This window comes from Carcharodon carcharias, chromosome 16 (assembly GCF_017639515.1).
Source record: "Carcharodon carcharias isolate sCarCar2 chromosome 16, sCarCar2.pri, whole genome shotgun sequence".
Taxonomy (NCBI): domain Eukaryota; kingdom Metazoa; phylum Chordata; class Chondrichthyes; order Lamniformes; family Lamnidae; genus Carcharodon; species Carcharodon carcharias.
The window spans coordinates 59,324,425-59,347,950 of NC_054482.1; the positions used below are offsets into that span (position 1 = coordinate 59,324,425).

General features: G+C 46.2%; 1 protein-coding gene across 2 annotated transcripts in view; it reads left to right on the plus strand.

The window, feature by feature from the left end:
• The window catches only part of lrrc7 (leucine rich repeat containing 7), a 331,680-nt gene that overhangs the window by 9,728 nt on the left and 298,426 nt on the right, over positions 1-23,526 (plus strand). For both annotated transcript variants that reach the window (XM_041208419.1, XM_041208420.1), the window contains exon 2: positions 21,896-22,013. In XM_041208419.1, coding sequence (XP_041064353.1) covers positions 21,896-22,013 — 118 coding nt within the window. The remainder of the gene's footprint in view (positions 1-21,895; positions 22,014-23,526) is intronic.

Consider the following 23,526-nt stretch of genomic DNA (forward strand, 5'->3'; position numbering starts at 1 on the left):
GAGACTGCGAGGTTCTTGAACAAATTGATATAGGTAGTGACAAGGTATTAGAGGTGTCGGCAGGCTTAAAAGTGGACAAATCTCCAGGTCCGGATGATTTGTGTCCCAGACTGCTGAGGGAGGCAAGGGAGGAGATGACCAGGGGCTCTGACCCAAATTTTTAATTCCTCTCTAGCCGCAGCGGAGGTGTCAAAGGACTGGAGAACAGCTAATGTGGTTCCACTATTTAAGAAGAGTTGTAGAAATAAGCCAGGGAACTACAGGCTAGTGAGTCTCACGTCAGTGGTAGGGAAACTTTTGGAGAAAATTCTGAAGGAGAGAATCTATGAGGCAAGGTTTGAACAGGGATAGTCAGCATGGTTTTGTCAGAGGGAGGTCATGCCTAACAAATTTGATTGAATTTTTTGAGGTGGTGACTAGGTGTGTAGATGAGGGTAGTGCAGTTGATGTAGTTTATGTGGATTTCAGCAAAACCTTTGACAAGGTCCCACATGGGAGACTTATAAAGAAGGCAAATGCACATGGGACATGGGATACAGGGTAATTTGATAAGGTGGATTCAAAATTGGCTTAGTTGTAGGAGACAGAGGGTGATGACAGAAGGATGCTTTAGTGACTGGAAGCCAGTGTAAAGTGGTGTACTGTGCTGGGTCCCCTATTATTCGTCATTTATATAAACGACATAGAAGACTATGTGGGGTGTAGGATTAGTAAGTTTGTGGATGACACAAAGATTGGCCGGGTGGTTAACAGTGAGGTTGAGTGTCTTGGGCTACAGGAAGATATGGACGGGATGGTCAAATGGGCAGATAAGTGGCAGATGGAATTTAACCCTGAAAAGTGTGAGATGATACACCTTGGAAGTAGTAATTTGACAAGGAAGTATTCAATGAACGGCATGACACTAGGAACTTCTGAGGAACAAAGGGACCTTGCTGTGTGTGCCCATAGATCTCTGAAGGTGGAAGGGCATGTTAGTGGGGTGGTGAAAAAGGCATGTGGGACACTTGCCTTTATAAATCGAGGCATAGATTACAAAAGTAGGGAGATCATGTTGGAGTTGTATAGAACCTTGGTGAGGCCACAGCTGGAGTACTGTGTGCAGTTCTGGTCACCACATTATAGCAAGGATGTGATTGCACTGGAGGGGGTGCAGAGGGGATTCACCAGGATGTTGCCTGGGATGAAACATTTAAGTTATGAAAAGAGGCTGGATAGACTTGGGTTGTTTTCATTGGAGCAGAGAAGACTGAGGGGCAACCTGATTGAGGTGTACAAGATTATGAGGGGCATGAACAGGGTGGATAGAGAGCAGCTGTTCCCCTTAGTTGAAGGGTCAGTCACGAGGAGACAGAAGTTCAAGGTGAGGGCAGGAAGTTTAGGGGGGATGTGAGGAAAAACTTTTTCACCCAGAGGGTGGTGATGGTCTGGAATGTGCTGCCTGGGAGGGTGGTGGAGGCGTGTTGCCTCACATCCTTTAAAAAGTACCTGGATGAGCACTTGGCACGTCATAACATTCAAGGCTATGGGCCAAGTGCCGGTAAATGGGATTAGATAGGTAGGTCAGGTGTTTCTCCCATGTCGTTGCAGACTCGATGGGCCAAAGGGCCTCTTCTGCACTGTGTGATTCTGTGATTCTTCCTCCCTCTGCGCAGCCGGGCGCCTCTGTTGCTGTATTCTCCTTCGTTTACACTCTCTGTACGCCACGAGGGAAACAGTTAGCTTACCAGGCTCCATGATCCTGATGTACTCCTCCTGCAGGAGGAAAGAGAGAGACATGTGGGTTAGCTTGGGTGTTCTAAGTCTGAAGGCCCGTTAATGCATCCCAGAGAATGTTGGCTAACACTTGGTTGGCCAGAGTTTAGTGCACTTGCATGGCTGCCCGAAACTCCATCCTCCTCCATCCTTTTCTACCTGACAGATTGGCAACAGCTTTGCCCACTGGACTGCATGCTGTGCTCTCAGCTCAAGAGCAGGCATTTGCCCAACCAGTACTGCAAGGCTGCACTGTTAGCTTGAAGCATGGGGGAGACTGGTCCAAACGCAGTCCACCATTGATGGGCAGAGTGGACAATTATAAACTGGATTCACAACGTCATGAAACCGATTTTTGGCCTTTTTGTCATATTGCCCACTCACACCGCAAAACACGACCGCTGCCAGTGGACACAGAAAATTCTGCCCAAAGACTCTTTGAGAAGGATGCAAAATCAATGGCTGAATAAGGAAGTTAAGGATAGCACCAAATTGAAAGAATCACTGTACAAAACTGCAATGAATAGTGGTAGGTCAAAAGGTTAGTCAGATTTTGAGATCCAGCAAAGAATGGCTAAAACAATTATAAAGAGGGAGAAAGTGGAGTATGAGAGAAAGTTAGATAGCAATAAAAAAGCAGATAGCAAGAGTTTCTGCAAGTAGTTAAATAGGAAAAGAGTAACTAAAACCAGTGTTGGTCCTCTCAAGAGCTAGTCTGGGGAATTGATAATGGAAAACAAGGAAATGGTGGAGGCATTAAACAGGTATTTTGTGTCTGTCTTCACTATTGAAGACTTAGAAAACTTCCAAAAGATACTTGGTAGTCAAGAGGTGAACAGGAGGGAGGAACTTAAACAATCACCATCACTGGGGTAAAGGTGCTGGGAAAACTAATAGAGCAGAGATAGTAGGTGCACTGATCATTATCTTCCCAAATTCCTTAGATTCTGGAAGGATCTCAGTGGATTGGAAAATAACTAATGTAACACCTTTAATCAAGATAGGAGGGAAACAGAAAGCAGGACACTACAGGCCAGTTAGTCTAACGTCTGTCATCGGGAAATTGCTAGAATCCATTATCAAGGATGTTATAGAAGGGTACTTGGAAAACCAAAACTTGATCAGACAGAGGCAACATGGGTTTGTGAAAAGGAAATCGTGTTTAACTAATTTATTAGAGTTTTTTGGAGAAGTAACACGCAAGGTGGATAAAGGGGAACCTGTAGATGTAGTGTACTTGGAATTTGATAAGGTGTCACATCAATGTTTACTACACAAGATGAGATTACATGGTATAGGGAATAACATATTACCATGGGTAAAGGATTGGTTAGCTAAAACAAAGCAGAGAGTGGAGATAAGTTGGTTATTTTTGGGTTGGCAAGCTGTAGCTAGTGGAGTGTCACAGGGATCCGACCTCCTCCGGAGGTCCCTGGCATCACAGGTGTCAGCCTTCAGCCAATTCGATTCACTTCACACGATATCAAGAAATGGCTGTAGACACTGGATACAGCAAAAGCTATGGGGCCTGACAATATTCCATCAATAGTACTGAAGACATGTGCTCCAGAACTTGCCCCGCCCATAGCCAAGCTGTTCCAGTACAACTACAACACTGGCATCTACCCGGCTATGTGGAAAATTGCCTAGCATATGTCCTGTAAACAAAAAGCAGGACAAATCCAATCCGGCCAATTACCGCCCCATCAGTCTACTCTCGATCAACAGCAAAGTTATGGAAGGGGTCATCAATAGTGCTATAAAGTGGCACTTGCTTAGCAATAACCTGCTCACTGACACTCAGTTTGGGTTCCAACAAGGTCACTCAACTTCTGACCTCATTACATCCTGGGTTGAAATATGGGTAAAAGAGCTGAACTCCAGAGGTGCAATGTGAGTGACTGCCCTTGACATCAAGTCAGCATTTGATCGAGTATGACTTCTAGGAGCCCTAGTAAAACTGGAGTCAATGGGAATTGGGGGGAAACTTTCCGCTGGTTGGAGTCATTCCTAGGACAAAGGAAGATGGTTGAGGTTGTTGCAGGTCAAACATCTCAGTCCCAGGACATCACTTCAGAAGTTCCATAGGTTAATGTCCTAGGCCTAACCATCTTCAGCTGCTTCGTCAATGACCATCTTTCCATCGTAAGGTCAGAAGTGGGGATGTTCGCTGATGATTGCACAATATTGAGCACCATTTGTGATTCCTCAGATACTGAGGCAGCCCATATCGAAAGGCAGCAAGACCTGGACAATATCCAGGCTTGGACTGACAAGTAGCAAATAATATTCGCACCACACACGTGCCAGGCAACGACCATCTCCAACAGGAGAGAATCTAACCATCACCCCTTGACATTCAATGTCATTACCATCACGGAATCTCCCACGATCAACATCCTGGGAGTTGCCATTGCCCATGAACTGAACAGGAATAGCCATCTAAATACTGTGGCTACAACAGCAGGTCAGAGGCTAGGAATCATGTGATGAATAACTCACCTCCTGACTCCCCAAAGCCTGTCCAACATCTACAAGGCACAAGTCAGGTGTGACGGAATACTCCTCACTTGCCTGGATGAATACAGCTCTAACAGCACTCAAGAAACTTGACACCATCCAGGACAAAGCAGCCTGCTTGATTGGCACCCCTTCCACAAACATTCACTCCTTCCACCACCGATGCACAGTGGCAGCAGTGTGCACCATTATAAGATGCACTGCAGAAATTCACCAAGAATCCTTAGACAGCACCTTCCAAACCCACAACTGCTACCATCTAGAAGGACAAGGAGAGCAGATACATTGGAACACCACCATATGGATGTTCCCCTCCAAGCCACTCACCATCCCAACTTGGAAATATATCGCCATTCCTTCACTGTTGCTGGGCCAAAATCCTGGAAATCCCTACCTAATAGCACTGTGGGTGTACCCACACCACATGGACTGCAGCGGTTCAAGAAGGCTGCTCACCACCACCTTCTCAAGGGCAATTAGGGACTGCAAGAGATTGCAAAACTCGGTGGTACAGAGGGATCTAGGTTCCTGGATCACAAAAAGTTAGTTTGCAGGTACAGCAAATGATTATGAAGGCAAATATTGCAAGGAGAAGGGAATATTAAAGTAGGGAAGTTTTACTGCAGCTGTACAGGGCTTTGGTGAGAATACATCTGGAATACTGTGTTCAATTTTGGTCTCCTCATTTGAAAAAAATATATTATTGCATTAGAAGCATTTTGGAGAGGGTTTACTCAACTTATTCCTGGGATGAGGGGCTTATCTTATTAAGAAAGTTTGAACAGGTTGGGCCTATACCCACTGGAATTTAGAAGAATGAGAGGTGATCTTATGAAACCTATACGATTCTAAGGAGACTTGATAGGGTGGATACCGGGAGGATGTTTCCCCTTATGGGAGATGAGAACTACAGGACACAATTTAAGATGAAGAGGGCTCCCATTTAAGATGGAGATGAGGAGAATTTTTTTTCTCTTAGAGGGTCATTAGTATGTGGAATTCTCTTCGACAGAAAGCAGTGGTTCATTCAACTTATTTAAAGCAGAGTTATATTTTTGATAGACAAGGGAGTCAAGGGTTATGGGGGGCAGACGGGAAAGTGCAGTTGAGACCACAGCCAGGTCAGCCATGATCTTATTGAATGGTAGAGCCTTGAAGGGCTGATAGGCCTACTTCTGCTCCTAAGTCCTATGCTCCTATGAAAGCCCATGAAAGTGCCGTGAAACCCAGCATGAGACATTACCTTCAGGAGGAAAACAATAGGAACAATGGGTTGGGGAGCAGTGAGGGGCTATGATGATAGTTGAATAAATAAATGGGAAGTAAATACCACTAATGAAGGTTTGCACAAAGGAAATGTAAAATTAATTTTGAGGATGTTTTATTTTCTCGTTTGTAATGTAATCTAAACAACCAAGTTCAAAGACAGGTAAAAAGAAAAAAAAATGGAGAAATTCACAGCTGACATAATTTTCCAGTTTGATATTCTGATGAGGTAATGGGTTAAATATTGATCCCCCAGTTTTAATGTTGAAGTTTCTCATTTCATAAACTCTTTTAAGGCCTTTTCTAAAATCCAGTTGTGAAGGGAAGAGTGGCAAAGATAAACGTGTTATCTATTTGTCACTGCATGAATTCACTAATGGGAGTATATCTGATATAATTCACTTAAGACAATGTATTACACTTCTTGATAAAGTGTGGATGAGTGCTTGTTTCTTTAGCAATCTCTATAATTTTCCTAACTGTTAAAATTAATCACGAGTGTACTTACTGAGCCGCTAAAGGGATGTTTCTTCTTGGCACTGATGAAAACAAGATACAATAGAACACTCTTCACATCTACAACATACCAAACCGTTATTCACTTTGTAGCCATTTTAGGGACTTCGTTGAGTTCAAAATGGCTTTTATATTTGCATGCATAACAGTGACTGCACTTCAGAGCAATTTGTTTTGAAGTACTTTGAGGCATATCTGAGAATTGTGATAAAGCACTTATGCACTTATTGATCTCTTTGGAGGCTTCAGAATAAAGGAAAACTCAAATACTACAGATACTGGAAATCTGAAACAAAAACAGAAAATTATGGAAAAACTCAGCAAGTCAGACACTGTAAGTGACAAGTTAATGTTTCAAGCATTGTCCTTTATCAGAATGGATAAAGAGCAATACCTGAAATATTAACTAATCATATCTCTTCTCTTCACATGCCTGATTTGCCAAATGTCTCCAGCATTTTCTGTTTTTGTTCCAGAATGAAAAATTGCACCTCACTGTGGGAGACCGGTTCACATGATAAATTGACATATTCTCATCTCATTTCTACAACCACAGTTTTAATCCAGCTTTTGAAAATCTATTTTCTGTAATGACTGTCAGGATGCTAAGTCTGTTCTTCCAGTCTTGGTCTAGTTGCCAGTGAACTTGGTTGAGAGATATTAAGCCAGTTGGGGAAGATGCATAAATTTTACATGATCTGTCGAAGGAATGGACTTTTTGGCCAAATGACCTCTTCTTGTTTGTTATTTCCTTATGTATTTAGATTATTACACCATAATAATCAGGAAGCGTATTCTTTAGTCAGTGGTATCCCTAATGGAAGAGTGCTTAATCGCCATTGGATAACAAAGATGCAAAAATGTTACATACCCCAACTTTAACACCCCTTCCCTTGAAAATCAGAATAATTAATCAAAAAATAAACTTGAATGTTAATTGTTTAAGTTAAAGTCAAGTGTCTACAGGTTGCGGGGGTGAAATCATTGGATAATTACTTGTGCACATGTAAAGACACACTCAAGGTGGCCATCAACTGGTTCAGGCAGCGGGCGGTCAAGGGGTTGTCTGATCCAACTGCCTGCTCCTCTACCACGGCTATGGTCTCGGCCAAGTGGCCCTGGAGAGGGAGCATGCGGCGTCCAGCAGTATGCTAGAGGCTTTCTGCAATCAGTGGGAATTGCAGGGACTGGGATGCATCATCACCCCCAGAAATTACGTTTTGATGTAATTTTGCAGGTTTCCTTTCACGTTTTTGTTTTAGCTACAATGCCCCGCCAGGAGCTGTCGCCCCTCTGATTTATTGATTTTTTGTTTCTCAAAAAGAGTATAAAGACACACTCAAGATGGCCATTAACAGGTCCAGGAAGTGGGCAGTCGAGGTGGTCATCTGACCTGACTGTCTGCCCCTCTACCGTGGCTATGCTTATGGCTAGGTCTCCTGGAGAGGGAGCATGCAGTTTCCGCTAGTATGCTTGAGGTCTTCAGTGACAGATGGGCCCCGTGGGGGCTGGAGTGCATTGTCAGCCCCAGGAATTACATTTTAATTTAATTAGAAAGATTTCCTTTTAAAGTTTTCTTTTAGTTACAGTGCCCCTTTAAGGTGCTGTCAATTTGTTAATTTGTTTATTAGTTCATTTGTTTAATTGATATACTCAAAGGAGTATAAAAAGAACTATGCCTCCAAACTGTCAATTTAAATTAAATTTTGTAAGACCCCTTTAAAAAATTGTTTCTTTTTGTGACAGTTCTGCTTTAAGGGGCTGTTAATTTGTTTAATTAGTTAATTAGTTTTATTGGTATACTCAAAAGAGTATTAAGCGTGGCCTAAATAGCCAAGTGGTTATGGTACTGGGTTTGTAACCCCAAGATCAAGAGTTCAAATCTCACAATGGCAAATTATGAAACAATGTAACTTCATCTGAATAGGAACAGATGGAAACGTGTTTGTACTTGAAAGAGTTACAATACGCTTTAAAAGATTATCAAGAGTTCAAATCTCACAATGGCAAACTATGAAATAATGTAACTTCATCTGGAACAGATGGAAACTTGAAAGAGTTACTTGTAAACAACAAGTGTGAATAAAAGGTGATTTTCCTGACTGCCAGAAAATGTGAAGTGTTCATTATTATACATAAGTGCTTTGGATGTAGAAATTGGAGCTATGGTATGAAAATTTGCAAGTGATGATAAATTGAGGATATGGTTAATAACGAGGACTTCACCAAAATGCAGGAAGACATAAACAGGCTTGAAGAATGCGTAGATAAATGGTAAATTATAATAAAAAAAAATTTTAAAAAAAAGGGGAGATGCCCCTTTCGTGGTGCAGGGCCGTGATTGCCCTGCTGCCGAAGAAGGGGGATCTCCGCCTTCTTAAAAACTGGCGCCCGGTCTCCCTCCTCAGCACGGACTACAAAATCTTCGCCCAAGCCATGTCTTCTTGGCTCGGCACCGTGCTGGACCACATGATCCACCCTGACCAGTCCTACACCATCCCGGAGCGAACCATTTATGATAACATCCATCTGGTCCGGGACGTCATCCACCATTCCCAGAGGGCTGGTCTGTCGAGCGCCTTCCTGTCTCTCGATCAGGAGAAGGCGTTCGACAGGGTGGATCATGAATACTTACTCGGAACTCAGCGAGCTTTCGGGTTCGGGACGCATTTTGTCGCCCGGATCCGAGTTCTGTACACCGCCGCGGAGTGTCTAATGAAGGTTAACGGGTCCCTAACGGTGCCCCTTCGCGTTGGGAGAGGGGTACGTCAGGGCTGCCCCCTGTCTGGCCAGTTGTATTCTATTTGCGTGGAGCCTTTCCTGCGCCTCTTGCGGAGGAGGTTGTCGGGATTGGTTCTGCGCGGGCCGGGCATCGGGATGGTCCTTTCGGCTTACGCCGATGACGTGCTCCTTATGTTTAGTGACCCGGCTGACCCGCAGAGGATGCGCGAGTGCCAGGAGGTCTACTCTGTCGCTTCTTCTGCCAGGATCAACTGGGGTAAATGTTCTGGACTCCTGGTCGGTCAGTGGCAGATGGATCCCCTACCCGAGGAGCTCAGGCCTTTCAACTGGAGCAGGACCAGCCTCCTCTACCTGGGGGTCCATCTCTGCCCCGCTGAGGAATCCTGGCCGGCAAACTGGCAGGAACTGGAGACGAAAGTCACCGCTCGCCTGCGGCGCTGGACAGGACTGCTTCGAGTGCTATCTTACCGCGGTCAAGTTCTGGTCACAAACCAGCTGATCACCGCCATGTTGTGGTATCGGCTGGTCACTTTGACCCCTCCCCCGGACTTTGTCACAAGAATCCAGAGATTGTTAGTCGACTTCTTCTGGGACAAAAGATTGCACTGGGTCGCTGCCGAGGTTCTGAGTCTCCCGCTTAGGGAGGGTGGTCAGGCGCTAGTGTGCCTACGCACACAGGTGGCGACTTTCCGCCTTCAGACCCTGCAGCGATACCTCTACGTCGAGCCTCCTCCTAGATGGTGTGCCCTGATGACGTATTTCTTCCGTCAGGTGCACGGCCTGAATTATGACGTGCAGCTCCTGTTTATAGAACAGCTGGGCCTCGGTGGCTCCTTGCAGGTGTTGCCCGTCTTTTACCAGGACCTGATCAAAGTCTGGAAAGTGGTCGACTCGCGACGCAGCTCTCCCCCGTCAGGAGTAGCGGCTATCGTCAGAGAGCCGCTGCTCAGGAATCCGCCCCTCCGTCCTTTTCAGTGGTTGGCGGAGAGGAGGGCTGTGGCCGCAGGGGTGACCAGGATCGGGGATGTGCTGGGTGGCGGAGGACTGGGCTGGATGCTCCCGCAGGAGTTGGCGCGACGCGCGTCTGTGAGTATCCAGGTCACAGCCGATGCCATCCAAGACCTGAGAACGGTCGTGCTCGGACCCGACGTTATTTTGGGTCTTGAGGTGGCCCAGGTGCGCGGTGGTCTTCCGTCTGAACGTTCCCCTGTTCGGACGGAATTCCACATTGGCCCCAAGCCCCGAACCCTCCCTCGGGTGCTGGTGCCCCGCAATATGAGCCGCCTCGGGGACATGCCCTCCGTGCCTTTTGGCACGGCAAAGAGGGGCTTTTTGTACGGACTGCTGCTGCACACCTTCCATTTTCTCGCCCTTGTCCGTCGACCGGACACGCCCTGGCATGCCTTGTTGCCGTCCGGCGGCGGAGGCCCCCGATGGGAGGCCCTCTACGGAGGTGTCCTCCCCCTTTCTATCGGGGACCTGGGTTGGAGGGTGTTGCATGCAGCAGACCCCTATAATAAGAGGATGCATAGGTTCATGGACTCTCAGGACATGTGCCCTTTTTGCGGTCTTGTGGAGTCCGTGGACCATGTATACATAGGGTGTTGTAGGCTGCACTCCCTTTTTAGTTATTTGAAAAACTTTTTATTGATGTCTTGTTTGCACTTCAGCCCCACGCTCCTGATCTATGGGCACCCGGTCCGGAAAGGGGTCGGGAAGGAGGAGGACCTCCTCGTGAACCTGCTCCTGGGCCTGGCCAAGTTGGCCATTAACAGGTCCAGGCAGCGGGCGATCGACGGGGGAGTCCCGCCCGATTGTTCGTCCCTCTTCCGCGGCTATGTTCGCTGCCGGATGTCCCTGGAGAGGGAGCACGCGGTGTCTGCTGGCACTCTCGAGGCCTTCCGTGCTCGGTGGGCACCGCGGGGACTGGGGTGTTTTGTTGACCCCTTTAATCACATTTTGATTTAAAGTTTGTAAGGTTCCTTTAAACTTTTCTCCTTGGTTTTACAGCTGACCTGAATTAGGGGCTGTGCCTGATTTATCCCAATTTTGTTTATTTGGTTTTCATTTAAAAGATTATCAGCCCAGGAAATAACTTTTTAATTTAAACTGTTAAGTTTCCTTTGAAAGTTTTTTTTTGCTACAGTGCCTCTTTAAGGGGCTTTCAATTAGTTTATTAGTTTATTTGTTAATTAGTTTATTTTTATTGGTTGCTCAAAAGAGTATAAAGACACACTCAAGATGGCCATTAATAGGTCCAGGCAGCAGACAGTTGAGAGGGGTCTTTTGGCCTGGCTATCTGCACCTGGGTTCGCATCTGGGTGTCCTTGGAGGGAGCATTCTGTGTTTGTTAGTACACTTGAGGCCTTCTGTGTCTGGTGGGTGTCACGGGCTGGAGTGAATGATCAACACTGGGGATGATATTTTAACATTTAACAAATGATATTTTAATTTGATGAGTTTTCTTTCACGATTTTTGGTTTTGTTACAATCATGTGAAAGTACTCCTTAAAAGGGTCAGTCATTAATAAATTTGTTTATTTGATTATTGTTCTTCTCAAAAGAGTATAAAGAAACACTTATTGACACTGGTGAGGGATGGAGAGTTAGAAACCATATACATGTAATGTCTCATTTTGTGAATAAACCCAAAACTTGACTCAAAATTAATTTCTAGTTTCCTCCTTCACCAGCTAACTGTAAGAGCTTTTACATTAAAGGGACTGAAGTTTTCTGTTTCCCATCTTCTCCAGTACTGAACAGGATCAACATACTTTTAAAGTGCTGAAAGTGCAACTGTGGCTATTTTATGTTCCAGGCCATTCACTTTGCCCAGCACTGACAAAACGTAGGGCAGCACAGTGGCAAATTGAATTCAATATAGTAAAATAAAAGGACTGTCATCCTATTAAGGACAGTAGCCTGCTTTTCCGAGCTGCAAGCCCAATCAAAGGGCTGGCAGCTCAGCATCCTTGGCAGTGCCACTGATAGAGGTGGCTACTGCTGAGGCTGCAGGGAGAAAGATAAGACGCCTCCATGTTCAGACACCCTTGAAGTGCCAGATGAACTTCCTGCGGCAGCATCGAAGCGGCAAAGACTCCCATTGCCACTGGCAGCCCTTCCTTGGGCCATGGGGGAGCCTTAAGATAGGAAGGCCACCCAAACCAGGAAGTTTCTGGGAGACTGCCTTGATGTACCTGGTGTACTCACCATGCAGCTGGGTGCCGGATGCGAAAGGCCTTAAGCGAACTGAGGTTTGTTAAGATCCCGGTGGAATTATAAAATGGCGATTCGTAGGCAAATTAATTCACCTTAATTTGCCGCCCACCTCCGGTTTCCAGGTGGCCAAGCTGCTGCTGTTACTGCCTTCAGTAATATCTCATGGCAGCAGGAACACATCAGGCTTCTGTCTCAATGCCTTATCAGCGCTTACACCTCCAAGCCCATCTCCACACAACTGGTAAAATTCAGCTCCCCTATGTTCCAAGAACACTACACAAAATACAGTTTTTTAAGGCAGAATTTTAACTGCTAAGGAGAGGCAGGTTTAGAGGCTCTTATGTCTTCTGGTTCCCACAAGTTTGCCATAATCATACTTTGAGACTCAAAATGCTGGAGCTTCATCGAATGCATTTCTTACAGCTTTCCATGTGGTTGGTGGACATTTCTCAGCACCTGACTGCAGTGTAGCATAGGAACATCGAACATTTGAACATAGGACTTAGGAGCAGAAGTTGGCCATTCAGCTCTTTGAATCTACTCTGCCATTCGATAAGATCGTGGCTGATCTGATTATATCTCAACTTCACCTTCCTGCCTGCCCCCATCCCCCATAATCCCTGACAAAAACAGAATTACCTGGAAAAACTCAGCAGGTCTGGCAGCATCGGCGGAGAAGAAAAGAGTTGACGTTTCGAGTCCTCATGACCCTTCGACAGAACTTGAGTGAGTCCAAGAAAGGGGTGAAATATAAGCTGGTTTAAGGTGTGTGGGGGTGGGGGGGGGGGGGCGCAGGGTTTGGGTGGGGGGAGAGAGAGAGAAGTGGAGGGGGTTGGTGTGGTTGTAGGGACAAACAAGCAGTAATAGAAACAGATCATCAAAAGATGTCACAAACAGAACAAAAGAACACACAGGTGTTAAAGTTGGTGATATTATCTAAACGAATGTGCTAATTAAGAATGGATGGTAGGGCACTCAAGGTATAGCTCTAGTGGGGGTGGGGGGAGCATAAAAGATTTAAAAATATTTAAAAATAATGGAAATAGGTGGAAAAAGAAAAATCTATATAATTTATTGGAAAAAACAAAAGGAAGGGGGAAACAGAAAGGGGGTGGGGATGGAGGGGGGAGCTCAAGACCTAAAGTTGTTGAATTCAATATTCAGTCCGGAAGGCTGTAAAGTGCCTAGTCGGAAGATGAGGTGTTATTCCTCCAGTTTGCGTTGGGCTTCACTGGAACAATGCAGCAGGCCAAGGACAGACATGTGGGCAAGAGAGCAGGGTGGAGTGTTAAAATGGCAAGCGACAGGGAGGTTTGGGTCATTCTTGCGGACAGACCGCAGGTGTTCTGCAAAGCAGTCACCCAGTTTACGTTTGGTCTGTCCAATGTAGAGGTGACCACATTGGGAGCAACGAATGCAGTAGACTAAGTTGGGGGAAATGCAAGTGAAATGCTGCTTCACTTGAAAGGAGTGTTTGGGCCCTTGGACGGTGAGGAGAGAGGAAGTGAAGGGGCAGGTGTTGCATCTTTTGCGTGGGCATGGGGTGGTGCCTTAAGAGGGGGTTAAGGAGTAGGGGGTGATGGAGGAGTGGACCAGGGTGTCCTATGGCACCACCCCATGCCCACGCAAAAGATGCAACACCTGCCCCTTCACTTCCTCTCTCCTCACCGTCCAAGGGCCCAAACACTCCTTTCAAGTGAAGCAGCATTTCACTTGCATTTCCCCCAACTTAGTCTACTGCATTCGTTGCTCCCAATGTGGTCACCTCTACATTGGAGAGACCAAACATAAACTGGGTGACCGCTTTGCAGAACACCTGCGGTCTGTCCGCAAGAATGACCCAAACCTCCCTGTCGCTTGCCATTTTAACACTCCACCCTGCTCTCTTGCCCACATGTCTGTCCTTGGCTTGCTGCATTGTTCCAGTGAAGCCCAACGCAAACTGGAGGAGCAACACCTCATCTTCCGACTAGGCACTTTACAGCCTTCTGGACTGAATATTGAATTCAACAACTTTAGGTCTTGATCTCCCTCCTCCATCCCCACCCCCTTTCTGTTTTCCCCTTCCTTTTGTTTTTTCCAATAAATTATATAGATTTTTCTTTTTCCACCTATTTCCATTATGTTTAAATATTTTTACATCTTTTATGCTCCCCCCACCCCCACTAGAGCTATACCTTGAGTGCCCTACCATCCATTCTTAATTAGCACATTCGTTTAGATAATATCACCAACTTTAACACCTATGTGTTCTTTTGTTCTGTTGTTTGTGACATCTTTTGATGATCTGCTTCTATTACTGCTTGTTTGTCCCTACAACCACACCAACCCCCTCCACTTCTCTCTCTCTCCCCCCACCCAAACCCCCCCCCTCACTCAAGTTCTGTCGAAGGGTCATGAGGACTCGAAACGTCAGCTCTTTTCTTCTCCGCCGATGCTGCCAGACCTGCTGAGTTTTTCCAGGTAATTCTGTTTTTGTTTTGGATTTCCAGCATCCGCAGTTTTTTTGTTTTTAGCCCCATAATCCCATGACTGCTTTGTCTATCAAAAATCTGTCTAACTCAGCCTTTGATAAATTCAATGACCCAGCCTCCACTTCTTTATGGGGAAGAGAATTCCACAGACAAATGACACTCTTGAGAGAAAATCCTTTTCGTCATCTCCATCTTAAAGAGACCTTAGAGAGACCTCTTATTCTTAAACAATGCCCTCTATTTCTAGTCTCTCCCTGTATCCAACCTGTCAAGTTCTCTCAGGATCTTATATGTTTCAGTTAGGTCACCTCTCATTCTTCTAAACTCCATTGGGTATTGGTCTAACCTGTTCAGCCTTTCCTCATAAAATAAACCCTTCAATCTCATGAATGAGTCAAGTGAATTTTCTCTGAACTGCTTCTAATGCAATTATATCCTTTTTCAAATAAGGAGATCAAAATGGTACAAAGTACTCAAGATGTGATCTCACCTAGGCCCCACAGCTGCAATAAAACTTCCCTACTTTTATATTCCATTCCCCTAGCACTAAATGCCAATATTCCATTTTCCTTTTTAATCACGTGCTGTACTAGCATGCTAACATTTTGTGATTCATGTAGCAGGACACCCAGGTTCATTCTGTACCACCAAGTTCTGCAATCTCTCTCAATGTAGTGTACTGCTTTTGTATTCTTCCTTCTAAAGTGGACAAGTTCACATTTCCCCACATCATACTCCAGCTGCCAAACTTTTGCTTACTCACTTAACCTATCTATATCCCTTGCCGACTCATTGGGGAGAATTTTCCCCATGTCAGGCAGGCCAAGCTGGAGTGGGTGCAGGCAGGTGCAGACCCGATCACTGCCCACGATTGGGTCTACGCCCCCATTTTATGCAGGCAGGCCAATTGAGGCCTGCCTAGGTTATTTCTCGACTTCCGAGGATAGCAGGAGTGGGCGGACGGTGGTGGGCACGCTCAGACCGCCAGGTCCAATGGCAACCTGGCGGCCTGTTTAAATGAAGGCCTGGCAGCCTTTGCAAGGCTGCTCACAATGACAGGGAGAAAAGCACAGCAGAGGGCTACTGTGCATCGCACAAGTCCGGAGGGTAGGCCAGCGGGGCAGGCCAGGCCGGAGGATAGATCAGCGGGGCAGGCCAGGCTGGAGAGTAGGCCAGTGGGGCAGTGAGCCCCTTGTTTCTCGGATAAGTGCGTAGTTGCCCTCCTGGAGGAGGTGGCAGCATGGTGGGAGGTCCTGATTCCAAGGGGCTTCCCATCTGACCAAACATGCGAGGGAGGAGGTGGCTGAGAGTGTGAGCTCCCATGATGTGGTGCAGCGCACATGGGTCCAGTGCCGTAAAAAATTCAACGACCTCCTGTGCTTGGGAAAGGTGAGCACCGTGTTGGCTGAGGTCACTTAATGCAGCCGTCACTCTTTCCACCCCCCCATCCTCCTCAGCAACTCTGAGTGTAGTTACAACATTGAATCCTTCATGGCATGTTGCCCTCGCTGGGTGGGCCGGCAGATATTACCCATGCCTAGTTCACCCTGAGAGGGTTATGCTGAGTTGGGTTCTGCACCCGCAGCATGTGTGACACTGACACCCAGAGTATAGAATGTGGGTGAAACTCAAGGATCTGCACCTAGGCACAGTGCTGGAACTGGGAAGCATGTCAAAGTCAGGGTGCTAACATGCTGGGATGGGAGTTTCCAGGAGGTGCAGCACCAATCCATCTGCTGGTCTTTGCATTCCATGTGCTTGCACCTCCTTGCTTAGCAAAGTTACACTTTGTGGTGCCATATGTGAAGGAAGCAGCATTTGGGCAAGAGTGAGTAGGGTCAGCCCTGGCTTGTTTACGTGAGTGTGCAGCAGCTGCGGGGTGTGAAGAACTAGAGCCCTGCAACGTCCCACTCTGGCTGGGTTGGCAGGGATGCAATGGGAATCCAGTTACAGGTTGAACTAATCAATGCTCTTCTCTCCTTTTCAGAAGACTGCGCACAATTCCGCAGAGCGGATGCGGATTGGCGGAGGCCAGGCCCAGTTGGCAATCCTGACACCTTATGAGCAGCAGGCCATGGATCTGGAGGGGCCCCAGGTCCACCGGTGGCGGTGAGGCTGGGCTGCCACGGGGAGGTATGTTTGGCGAGCACTCAGGTCACCATGTGTGTTCCAAAAGCCAAGGCACTGCTGAATGCTCAGTGATTGAAGTTTTCAACATGGATTGACCATTGATTATGGAAGGATGAGCGCATACTGATCCGGGGCAGCGGCATGCACTTTGACATTGTCTCCACCTTAACTAATCAAATGTCCTTTTTATTACTTTCAGCATCACCAGAGCAGGGCCAGGAAGAGGAGGCAGAGGGGCCACCTCTCACACCTGAGGGCCCAGAGGAAATCCACTCACCAACGTCACACCATCTCTGCCAGGCAGACACCAGCGTAGATACTAGCACCTTGGTGGGAATTAGATCTTCAACTAGTGTCCTGGCACATGCTGATGAGGGCACTTCACACTCGCTTGAGGTGTGGGCAGGGACAGAGAGTGCCCGGGGTGCCGGCAGTCGGAGGACTGCTGGTGACCAGACACATGCTCGGTCGGTGGCTGATGATGTGCCTCTGGAGTCATCTGTGAAGCAGCAGATGCTGGAAGTGCAGCAAGGTATGTGGGAGGATCTGGCGGAGATACATGAGGCTATGCGTGGCATGGCGCCCATGCTTGAGGAGTCCGTGTAGAGCATCACCGATGCAATGAGTCTCATGGCCGAGCGCCATGCTTCCTCCATGGAAAGATGGCGACTCTTGTGGAGAGGCTCCTCCAGGAAAACAATCAGAGCCTTCTGGGGTTGCCTCGGATCTGCAAGCCCTCACAGCGGCATTGACCTCAGCTGGTCATTGCCTGTGTGGGAAATGGTTTGGGCATCAAGTATCCCAGCTCGGTGCCCATCCATCTACGATGAGCAGGGAGAACCAAAGCGACCTCATGTCGGTGCAGCAGCTCTCCTGTCGTCTCTATGGGCTCCTCTCTGTGCACTCCCGATGAGGGCAGCAGCTTCTCCGCCCCTCTACCAGTGACCATAGCATCCGATGAGGCTGCGGTGACTGGGAGAAGCCAGCTGTGGAACCGGCCGCTCCCAGCACAGGCTCCATGGGCCAGAGGACATCGGCCAAGGTCATTGAGGCCAAAGGACAGTACAGTGAGCAGGCTGTCTCAGATGCCAGTGCCAGAGAGGAGACAGCACCTAGACATAGCACCTATAAGCGTAAATTTAAGGCACCTTAGGCACACCATGGGTTTCTCACTGATGCTTTTATGTTGGCCCATAGCAGTTTATTGAAGACTTGTGTGTGATGTGCCACCTTTTGTTTTTGGTTTATGAAGTTGGATTTTTTCTCTCAATAAATTTTGATATGATGCCATGCCTCAGGGCGATTCCTTACTTCTTCAAGTGAATGAGAACCCATGATGTTATGAGTGAATTGTTTGATATCAAGCTTTATTGACAAGGGCCTTACTTAATGTTATTATCCAGGCAGATACAGCTCTCAGGTATCGAGTATGGAGCCTGCAGCCCTGGCATGTGCTGAAGGTCCACTTTGGTGTGCTAGCTGAAGGTTCTTTGGATTAAAGCCTCCCGGGTGTCCCTGCCTCCCTGGAGTATGCCTGGGTCAGCGTCTACCCCCTCAGCATTCTCCTGTGCATGCTCATCCTTAGACTCAATGCTGGACTCATCATGTGCATCCTGAGCAACTGCGTCTACATCTTCGTTGTCCACTACGTTGCCCCTTTCCAGTGCCAGATTGTGGAGAGTGCAGCATGCAACCACTATCAGTGACACACGAGCTGGGGGATAGTGGAGTGCGCCGCCTGTGCGGTCCAGGCATTGGAAGCACATCTTGAGAAGACCGATGGTTCTCTCCACCACAGCCCTTGTGGAGGCATGACTGCTGCTCAGCCTCTGTTCTTGGAAGGCAGAGAGGCATCATGACCCACCTTTTGAGGGGATAGTCCTTGTCACCCAGCAGCCATCCATCCAGCCAGGCTGGAGCACTGAAGAGACTCGGCACCTGGGAGTGTCTGAGTATGTAAGCAGCGTGGAGCTGTCTGGGCACCTTGTGCAGACTTGTATAATCAGTATCCTGTGATCGGACACTATCTGCACGTTCAAGAAGTGGAAGCCCTTCCTGTTGACAAAGGCACCGGGCTCACCTAATGGCACCTTGATGGCCACTATGTGTGCAATTGATAGCACCCTGGATGCGGGGGAAGCCAGCAATTGCTGCAAAGCCTCTGGCTCGCTCTGTTTGGCTGGCCTCGTCCCAGCGGTAGTGGATGAAAGTCAGTGCACACCTGAACAGAGCGTCTGTCACCTGCTTGACACAAGTGTGGACAGGATGATCCGCAAAGATCATCCACCGACCCCTGGAAAGAGCCAGAGACATAAAAGTTGAGGGCAGCTGACATTTAGTGCCACTGGCATGGGATGTCTACCCACACAGTTTGTGGAGATCTTAGGGCCTATCATCTGACAAATGAAGGTAACCGTCTCCCTTGAGAGACGGAGCCTCCTTCAGCACTGCACCTCAGACATATTGAGGTAGCTACTTCACTGCCTGTATACCCTGGCAACAGGATAGTGGCATCTTCTGTGGCCCCTTCCGCCTTGGATTTCCTGTTGGTCCTGCGCCCCTTGTGCTTGCGCCTCTCCTCCCAAAGGTGGCTCCCCTGGAGGCTGAATGTGGACTCCTGGCCTCCTCCTCCTTCTCGCCCTCCCTTCCTACTCAGAGGAGGTGCCTCCAGTGGAGAGCACAATCCCCATTCCCAGACTAAGGGAAGGCTTCCTGAAACCTGCAAGCCCCAAAAATGATCTTTACTGTAGAATCCTGACCTGAAGGCTTTTAATCCTGTCCAGGCAGCTGGTATGAGTTTTGAAGTATTCCTGCTCAAACAGGCAAGTATCAGTAACTTTCACAATTAAATGCCTGACAGATAACATTTGTGACCCCACCCACCCCTCTTATCCCACTTGTGGATGAGGTTTATACAAATGTCTCCTACCCGCCTGCCCATTAAGCCCATGCAACGTCCTGAAGATCACACGGGCCCCGAAAATTTGTAATCAGTTGCTGCCTCAAGGGTCTTAAGTACATGAATAACTAATGGTGGGCGTTCATCCAAGAACATCTGCCCACCTAAATATTATGATGGCGCGCATTGTGACGTTTTCCCGACATCACCACGCGTCATTTTATGCATCGGTGTGCGGGGCCCGGACCTGCACGCCAACGGGAAAATCCTGCTTATTATCTCCTCTTGACAACTTACTATCCTACCCATGCTGATGTACACATGTAAATATATCAAATGTGGCATCCTGGATGAGCATTCTCGTAACACTTAGTTCGCAGTTCTTTACGAATAAGATAACAACATAAGAAGTGCGGGCTGGGGGGCTGGTGGTTAAAGTCCCAAAAATGTACGGTTGGTCTTGCCCACTTCCAAGAGTCCAGCTGTTTCAACAAGCTTAATGAATGCCTGGGCTCTCAGCCAAGCCTCGTTATGTATGCTTGGCTGAGAGCCCAGGCAACCATCAGAGTAATAAAACACCCGCGCTCTAGAAAAAACATCATTTGATTGATAGCTCTCTGATCTCTGCCGTCAATTTCACAATTTTTGCTTACACAATTTAAGTGGTTTCAAGGGTTTGTGTTTTTTGCTATTGATACTTTAAAGGGCCTGGATGATTGGCATTTTATTAGTTTGCAATGAAATGACTCTTTTTTCAACATAGGAAAAAGTTATGAATGAATTGCATTTTTTAAGGTTTTTTTTAACACATCCTACTGTCACTGCAGGGTTCATTAGTTCTAGAAAGTGTAATCTGGGTCAGTTAGCATGAAGGTGCCAAAGCTTGACATAGGGGGCATGAGGGGCCATGGGAGGTGGGTAGAAGTGCAGAGCTTGGCATAGGAGGCATAATTGGCCATGGGTGCTGATTGGAAAGGCAGATTTTAGCATAGGGCGCATGAAGAGGACCTTTTGAACTTACCTTTTTATGCAGACAAGTGTTCATGACTCCCCTGAGGGGCCATGAACTACGACCCTCTAAAAATATAGCCCGACTCCATGAAAAGAGGAGTAGAACATGCCTATCACCGTAATGGAGCTGGCCAGGTCAGGAGTGGACTGGAACCAGTCCATACCCTTTAAAGGCACTCCTGGAAATCAAACAGCCCATGAATGGGGTCAAGAATCCCGGAATCGGGACTCAGCCACCATTTTTAAAGGGCTCTCGAGTCATCCGATTCATTGAAAATCCAGGCCATGGTTTCTACTTTAGTCCCTGTTGCAGTCCACATCTTGAATGATCCTCTGTTTCCATTGCTCTCTTACATTAAATGTCTTACATTTAATTTTAATATCTGTATTCCCTCAATATAGACTCCTTAATCATTGGAAACAGGTAATGTAGGGTGTGTCAAAATATTCCTTTTAAAAAGAGTATGATCATTAGCTGGAATGGAACACTAGAAGGAATGGCTGAGGCTGGGACACTGGATCTGTTTCAATAAATAAATGCTGTAACTGGGGACAGTCAGTTTGATATTCTGAAAGGAAGAGATCAAACGGCTGAAGGGCAATTTGCATTTAAATGTATCTTATGATCTTGTTAAGGGCAGGGCATGGTTCTGGTGTCTTAGCCAACTATTGTCCCTCAACCAACATCACAAAAAACTAATTATTTGTAATTCATCAAATTGCTGCTTGTAGAATCATGCTGTGTGCAAAATTGCTGTCATTTGCAAATAGTCACTGTATTTCAAGGTAGGTTATTTCATGTGTAGAACTTTGAGGTATACAATAAAGCAATAAATGCAAGATTATAATATGAACCTCCTTTTACTGATTCTTGTGCAATCATGGATTTTATTCTCATTCCAATTTGAATATGAAGTCACATATACTGGCTTCAAAGAATCTTCTGTCAGTAATAGGTCCAATATGGGAACACCAAGCGAGCTGCTCCTCAGGAAATTCCCAGCCCCACTGCGGCGGGATTCCCCATAGCAGATGGGACGGGCCATTCAAATCCCTGTTGACTTTAACGGGACCGGATGATCCCGCTGGTGGGAGGGGCTAGAAAATTCCTTGCTTTCTGTATTTAAAACAGTGGCTTTTGTGATTACTGCACAAGGGAGAGAAAGCACACTTGTTTGATCAAACTTCACTAATTTAGCACGTAAAGAATGAAAGCAATACCATTGAATTTTGCTATAGTCTCATTTTAAAATTGCTATAATAGTGATTCTAGTGTCCATGGGGCCCACTGATGATGGAATGCTTCTTTAAAGACCAGAGGAAGAGAAGCAGTTGTCTTCTAATTTGTTTCTTAATATTACAGCAATTGTTCAGCTGCCAAGCTCTCCGTAAACTAAGTGTTCCGGACAATGATCTTTCTAATCTGCCCACCACCATTGCCAGCCTGGTGAATCTAAGAGAACTAGACATCAGCAAAAATGGTAAGGACAAAACATGCTCATTTTCTTTTAAAAATTAAGTTGACTTTTAGTTTTCCACTTATTTAACTGGACTTATTTTCTGTTATGAGACACTTTTTTCTCTAAATTTTTTCTCCTTCTCTCCTGAAGGCATGAAACCATGCAGATCCACAGATGTTGATAATCCTCCATGATATCACCAAAGTGGCCATTCTTTATGCCTAAGATAAACAATGAAGTATCTCAAATGCTCAACCATAGAAACATTCAGAACTGAGCCCCTGAAATCCAAATATACCATTTGATAACTATTAGAGGTGGAAACTCCGGCTGAATTTATTCTTTAGTAAACGTGAGGCCACTTAGTAAAACAGTAGGGTTTATGCCTTGACAGAAATTAGTGAACTCAGCACAACCCAAGTACTTAATTTGCAAATTTCCTAGTTTTTGCAGAGATCAGTGGATCTACCTAAACCAAAATTCCGCTGATGCTGGAAATTTGAAATAAAAACAGGAAATTCTGGAAGAACTCAGCAGGTCGGAAGAGTCATATTCAACTCAAAACATTAATTCTGTCTCTCTCTCCACAGATGCTCCCAGTCCTTCTGAGTTTTTCCAGCATTTTCTGTTTTGTATTAATGGATCTACCACTAGTTACCTGGGGAGCTGTTGAATTATGTTTAGCCTGTTCCTACAAACTGTGTGAGAAGCACACAACCCAATATCTTTACTTACATGTATTGACTCCTGCATTAACATTTGGATTTCCTGATGTTTTGAAGGGAACAGGTAAATGGAAGTTCCACATTCTTTCCCGACCAAACAGAATTGTTCTGTTTATTATTTATACTTTTAGTCCATTATCTTCCCTTGAAGAATTTCCCTTCTTTGAGCGCATAATTGAAAAATTGTATTGCCTACGCAAAAAAACTTTGACAAACTTTTTTTTGGGAGGTGGGAGAAGACCTTGAATTGTCATACATCTTCTTAACTTGATATTATCCACAAGCGGGGACACATCTTGACACAATTTCCATCTTTATGTCATATGGTTGTAAAAAAGCAGAAAGAGGTTCACCAAATAATTTTTGATGAATGTAGTACCCTTTGAAGTATAAAACAATTTGTAAAGAGCCCTGACTTGCAAAGAAGGTATTTTACCACTTTTGGGACAGAATAGCAACATTTTTAGGAATATGATGCATTCTTGTATGCAGAATCCAGCGGCCATTTTCTGATTTGCTTGTAAACAAGTAGAAGCTCTTTCTTCACTTCCGTTAGATTTTATTTTTTCTTTCAGTCTGTGGAATCATTGGCGTAGTTCATGTTGTGCTCAGTCTACAAGCATAAAACAAAGCACAAAAGGGTTTGATATGGCGGGCGATGAGCGTGTGCACATTTTGTGCCAGAAGTGCACCACCTGCTACATTTGTTTGAGTTCTTCCAGAAGCATATTCAAACAAAGAGTCTGATGCTTGTTTGAGGCCCTCTGTTCACCCGTTCATGCTGTGGTCAGTTTCTTTAAATGTTTAGC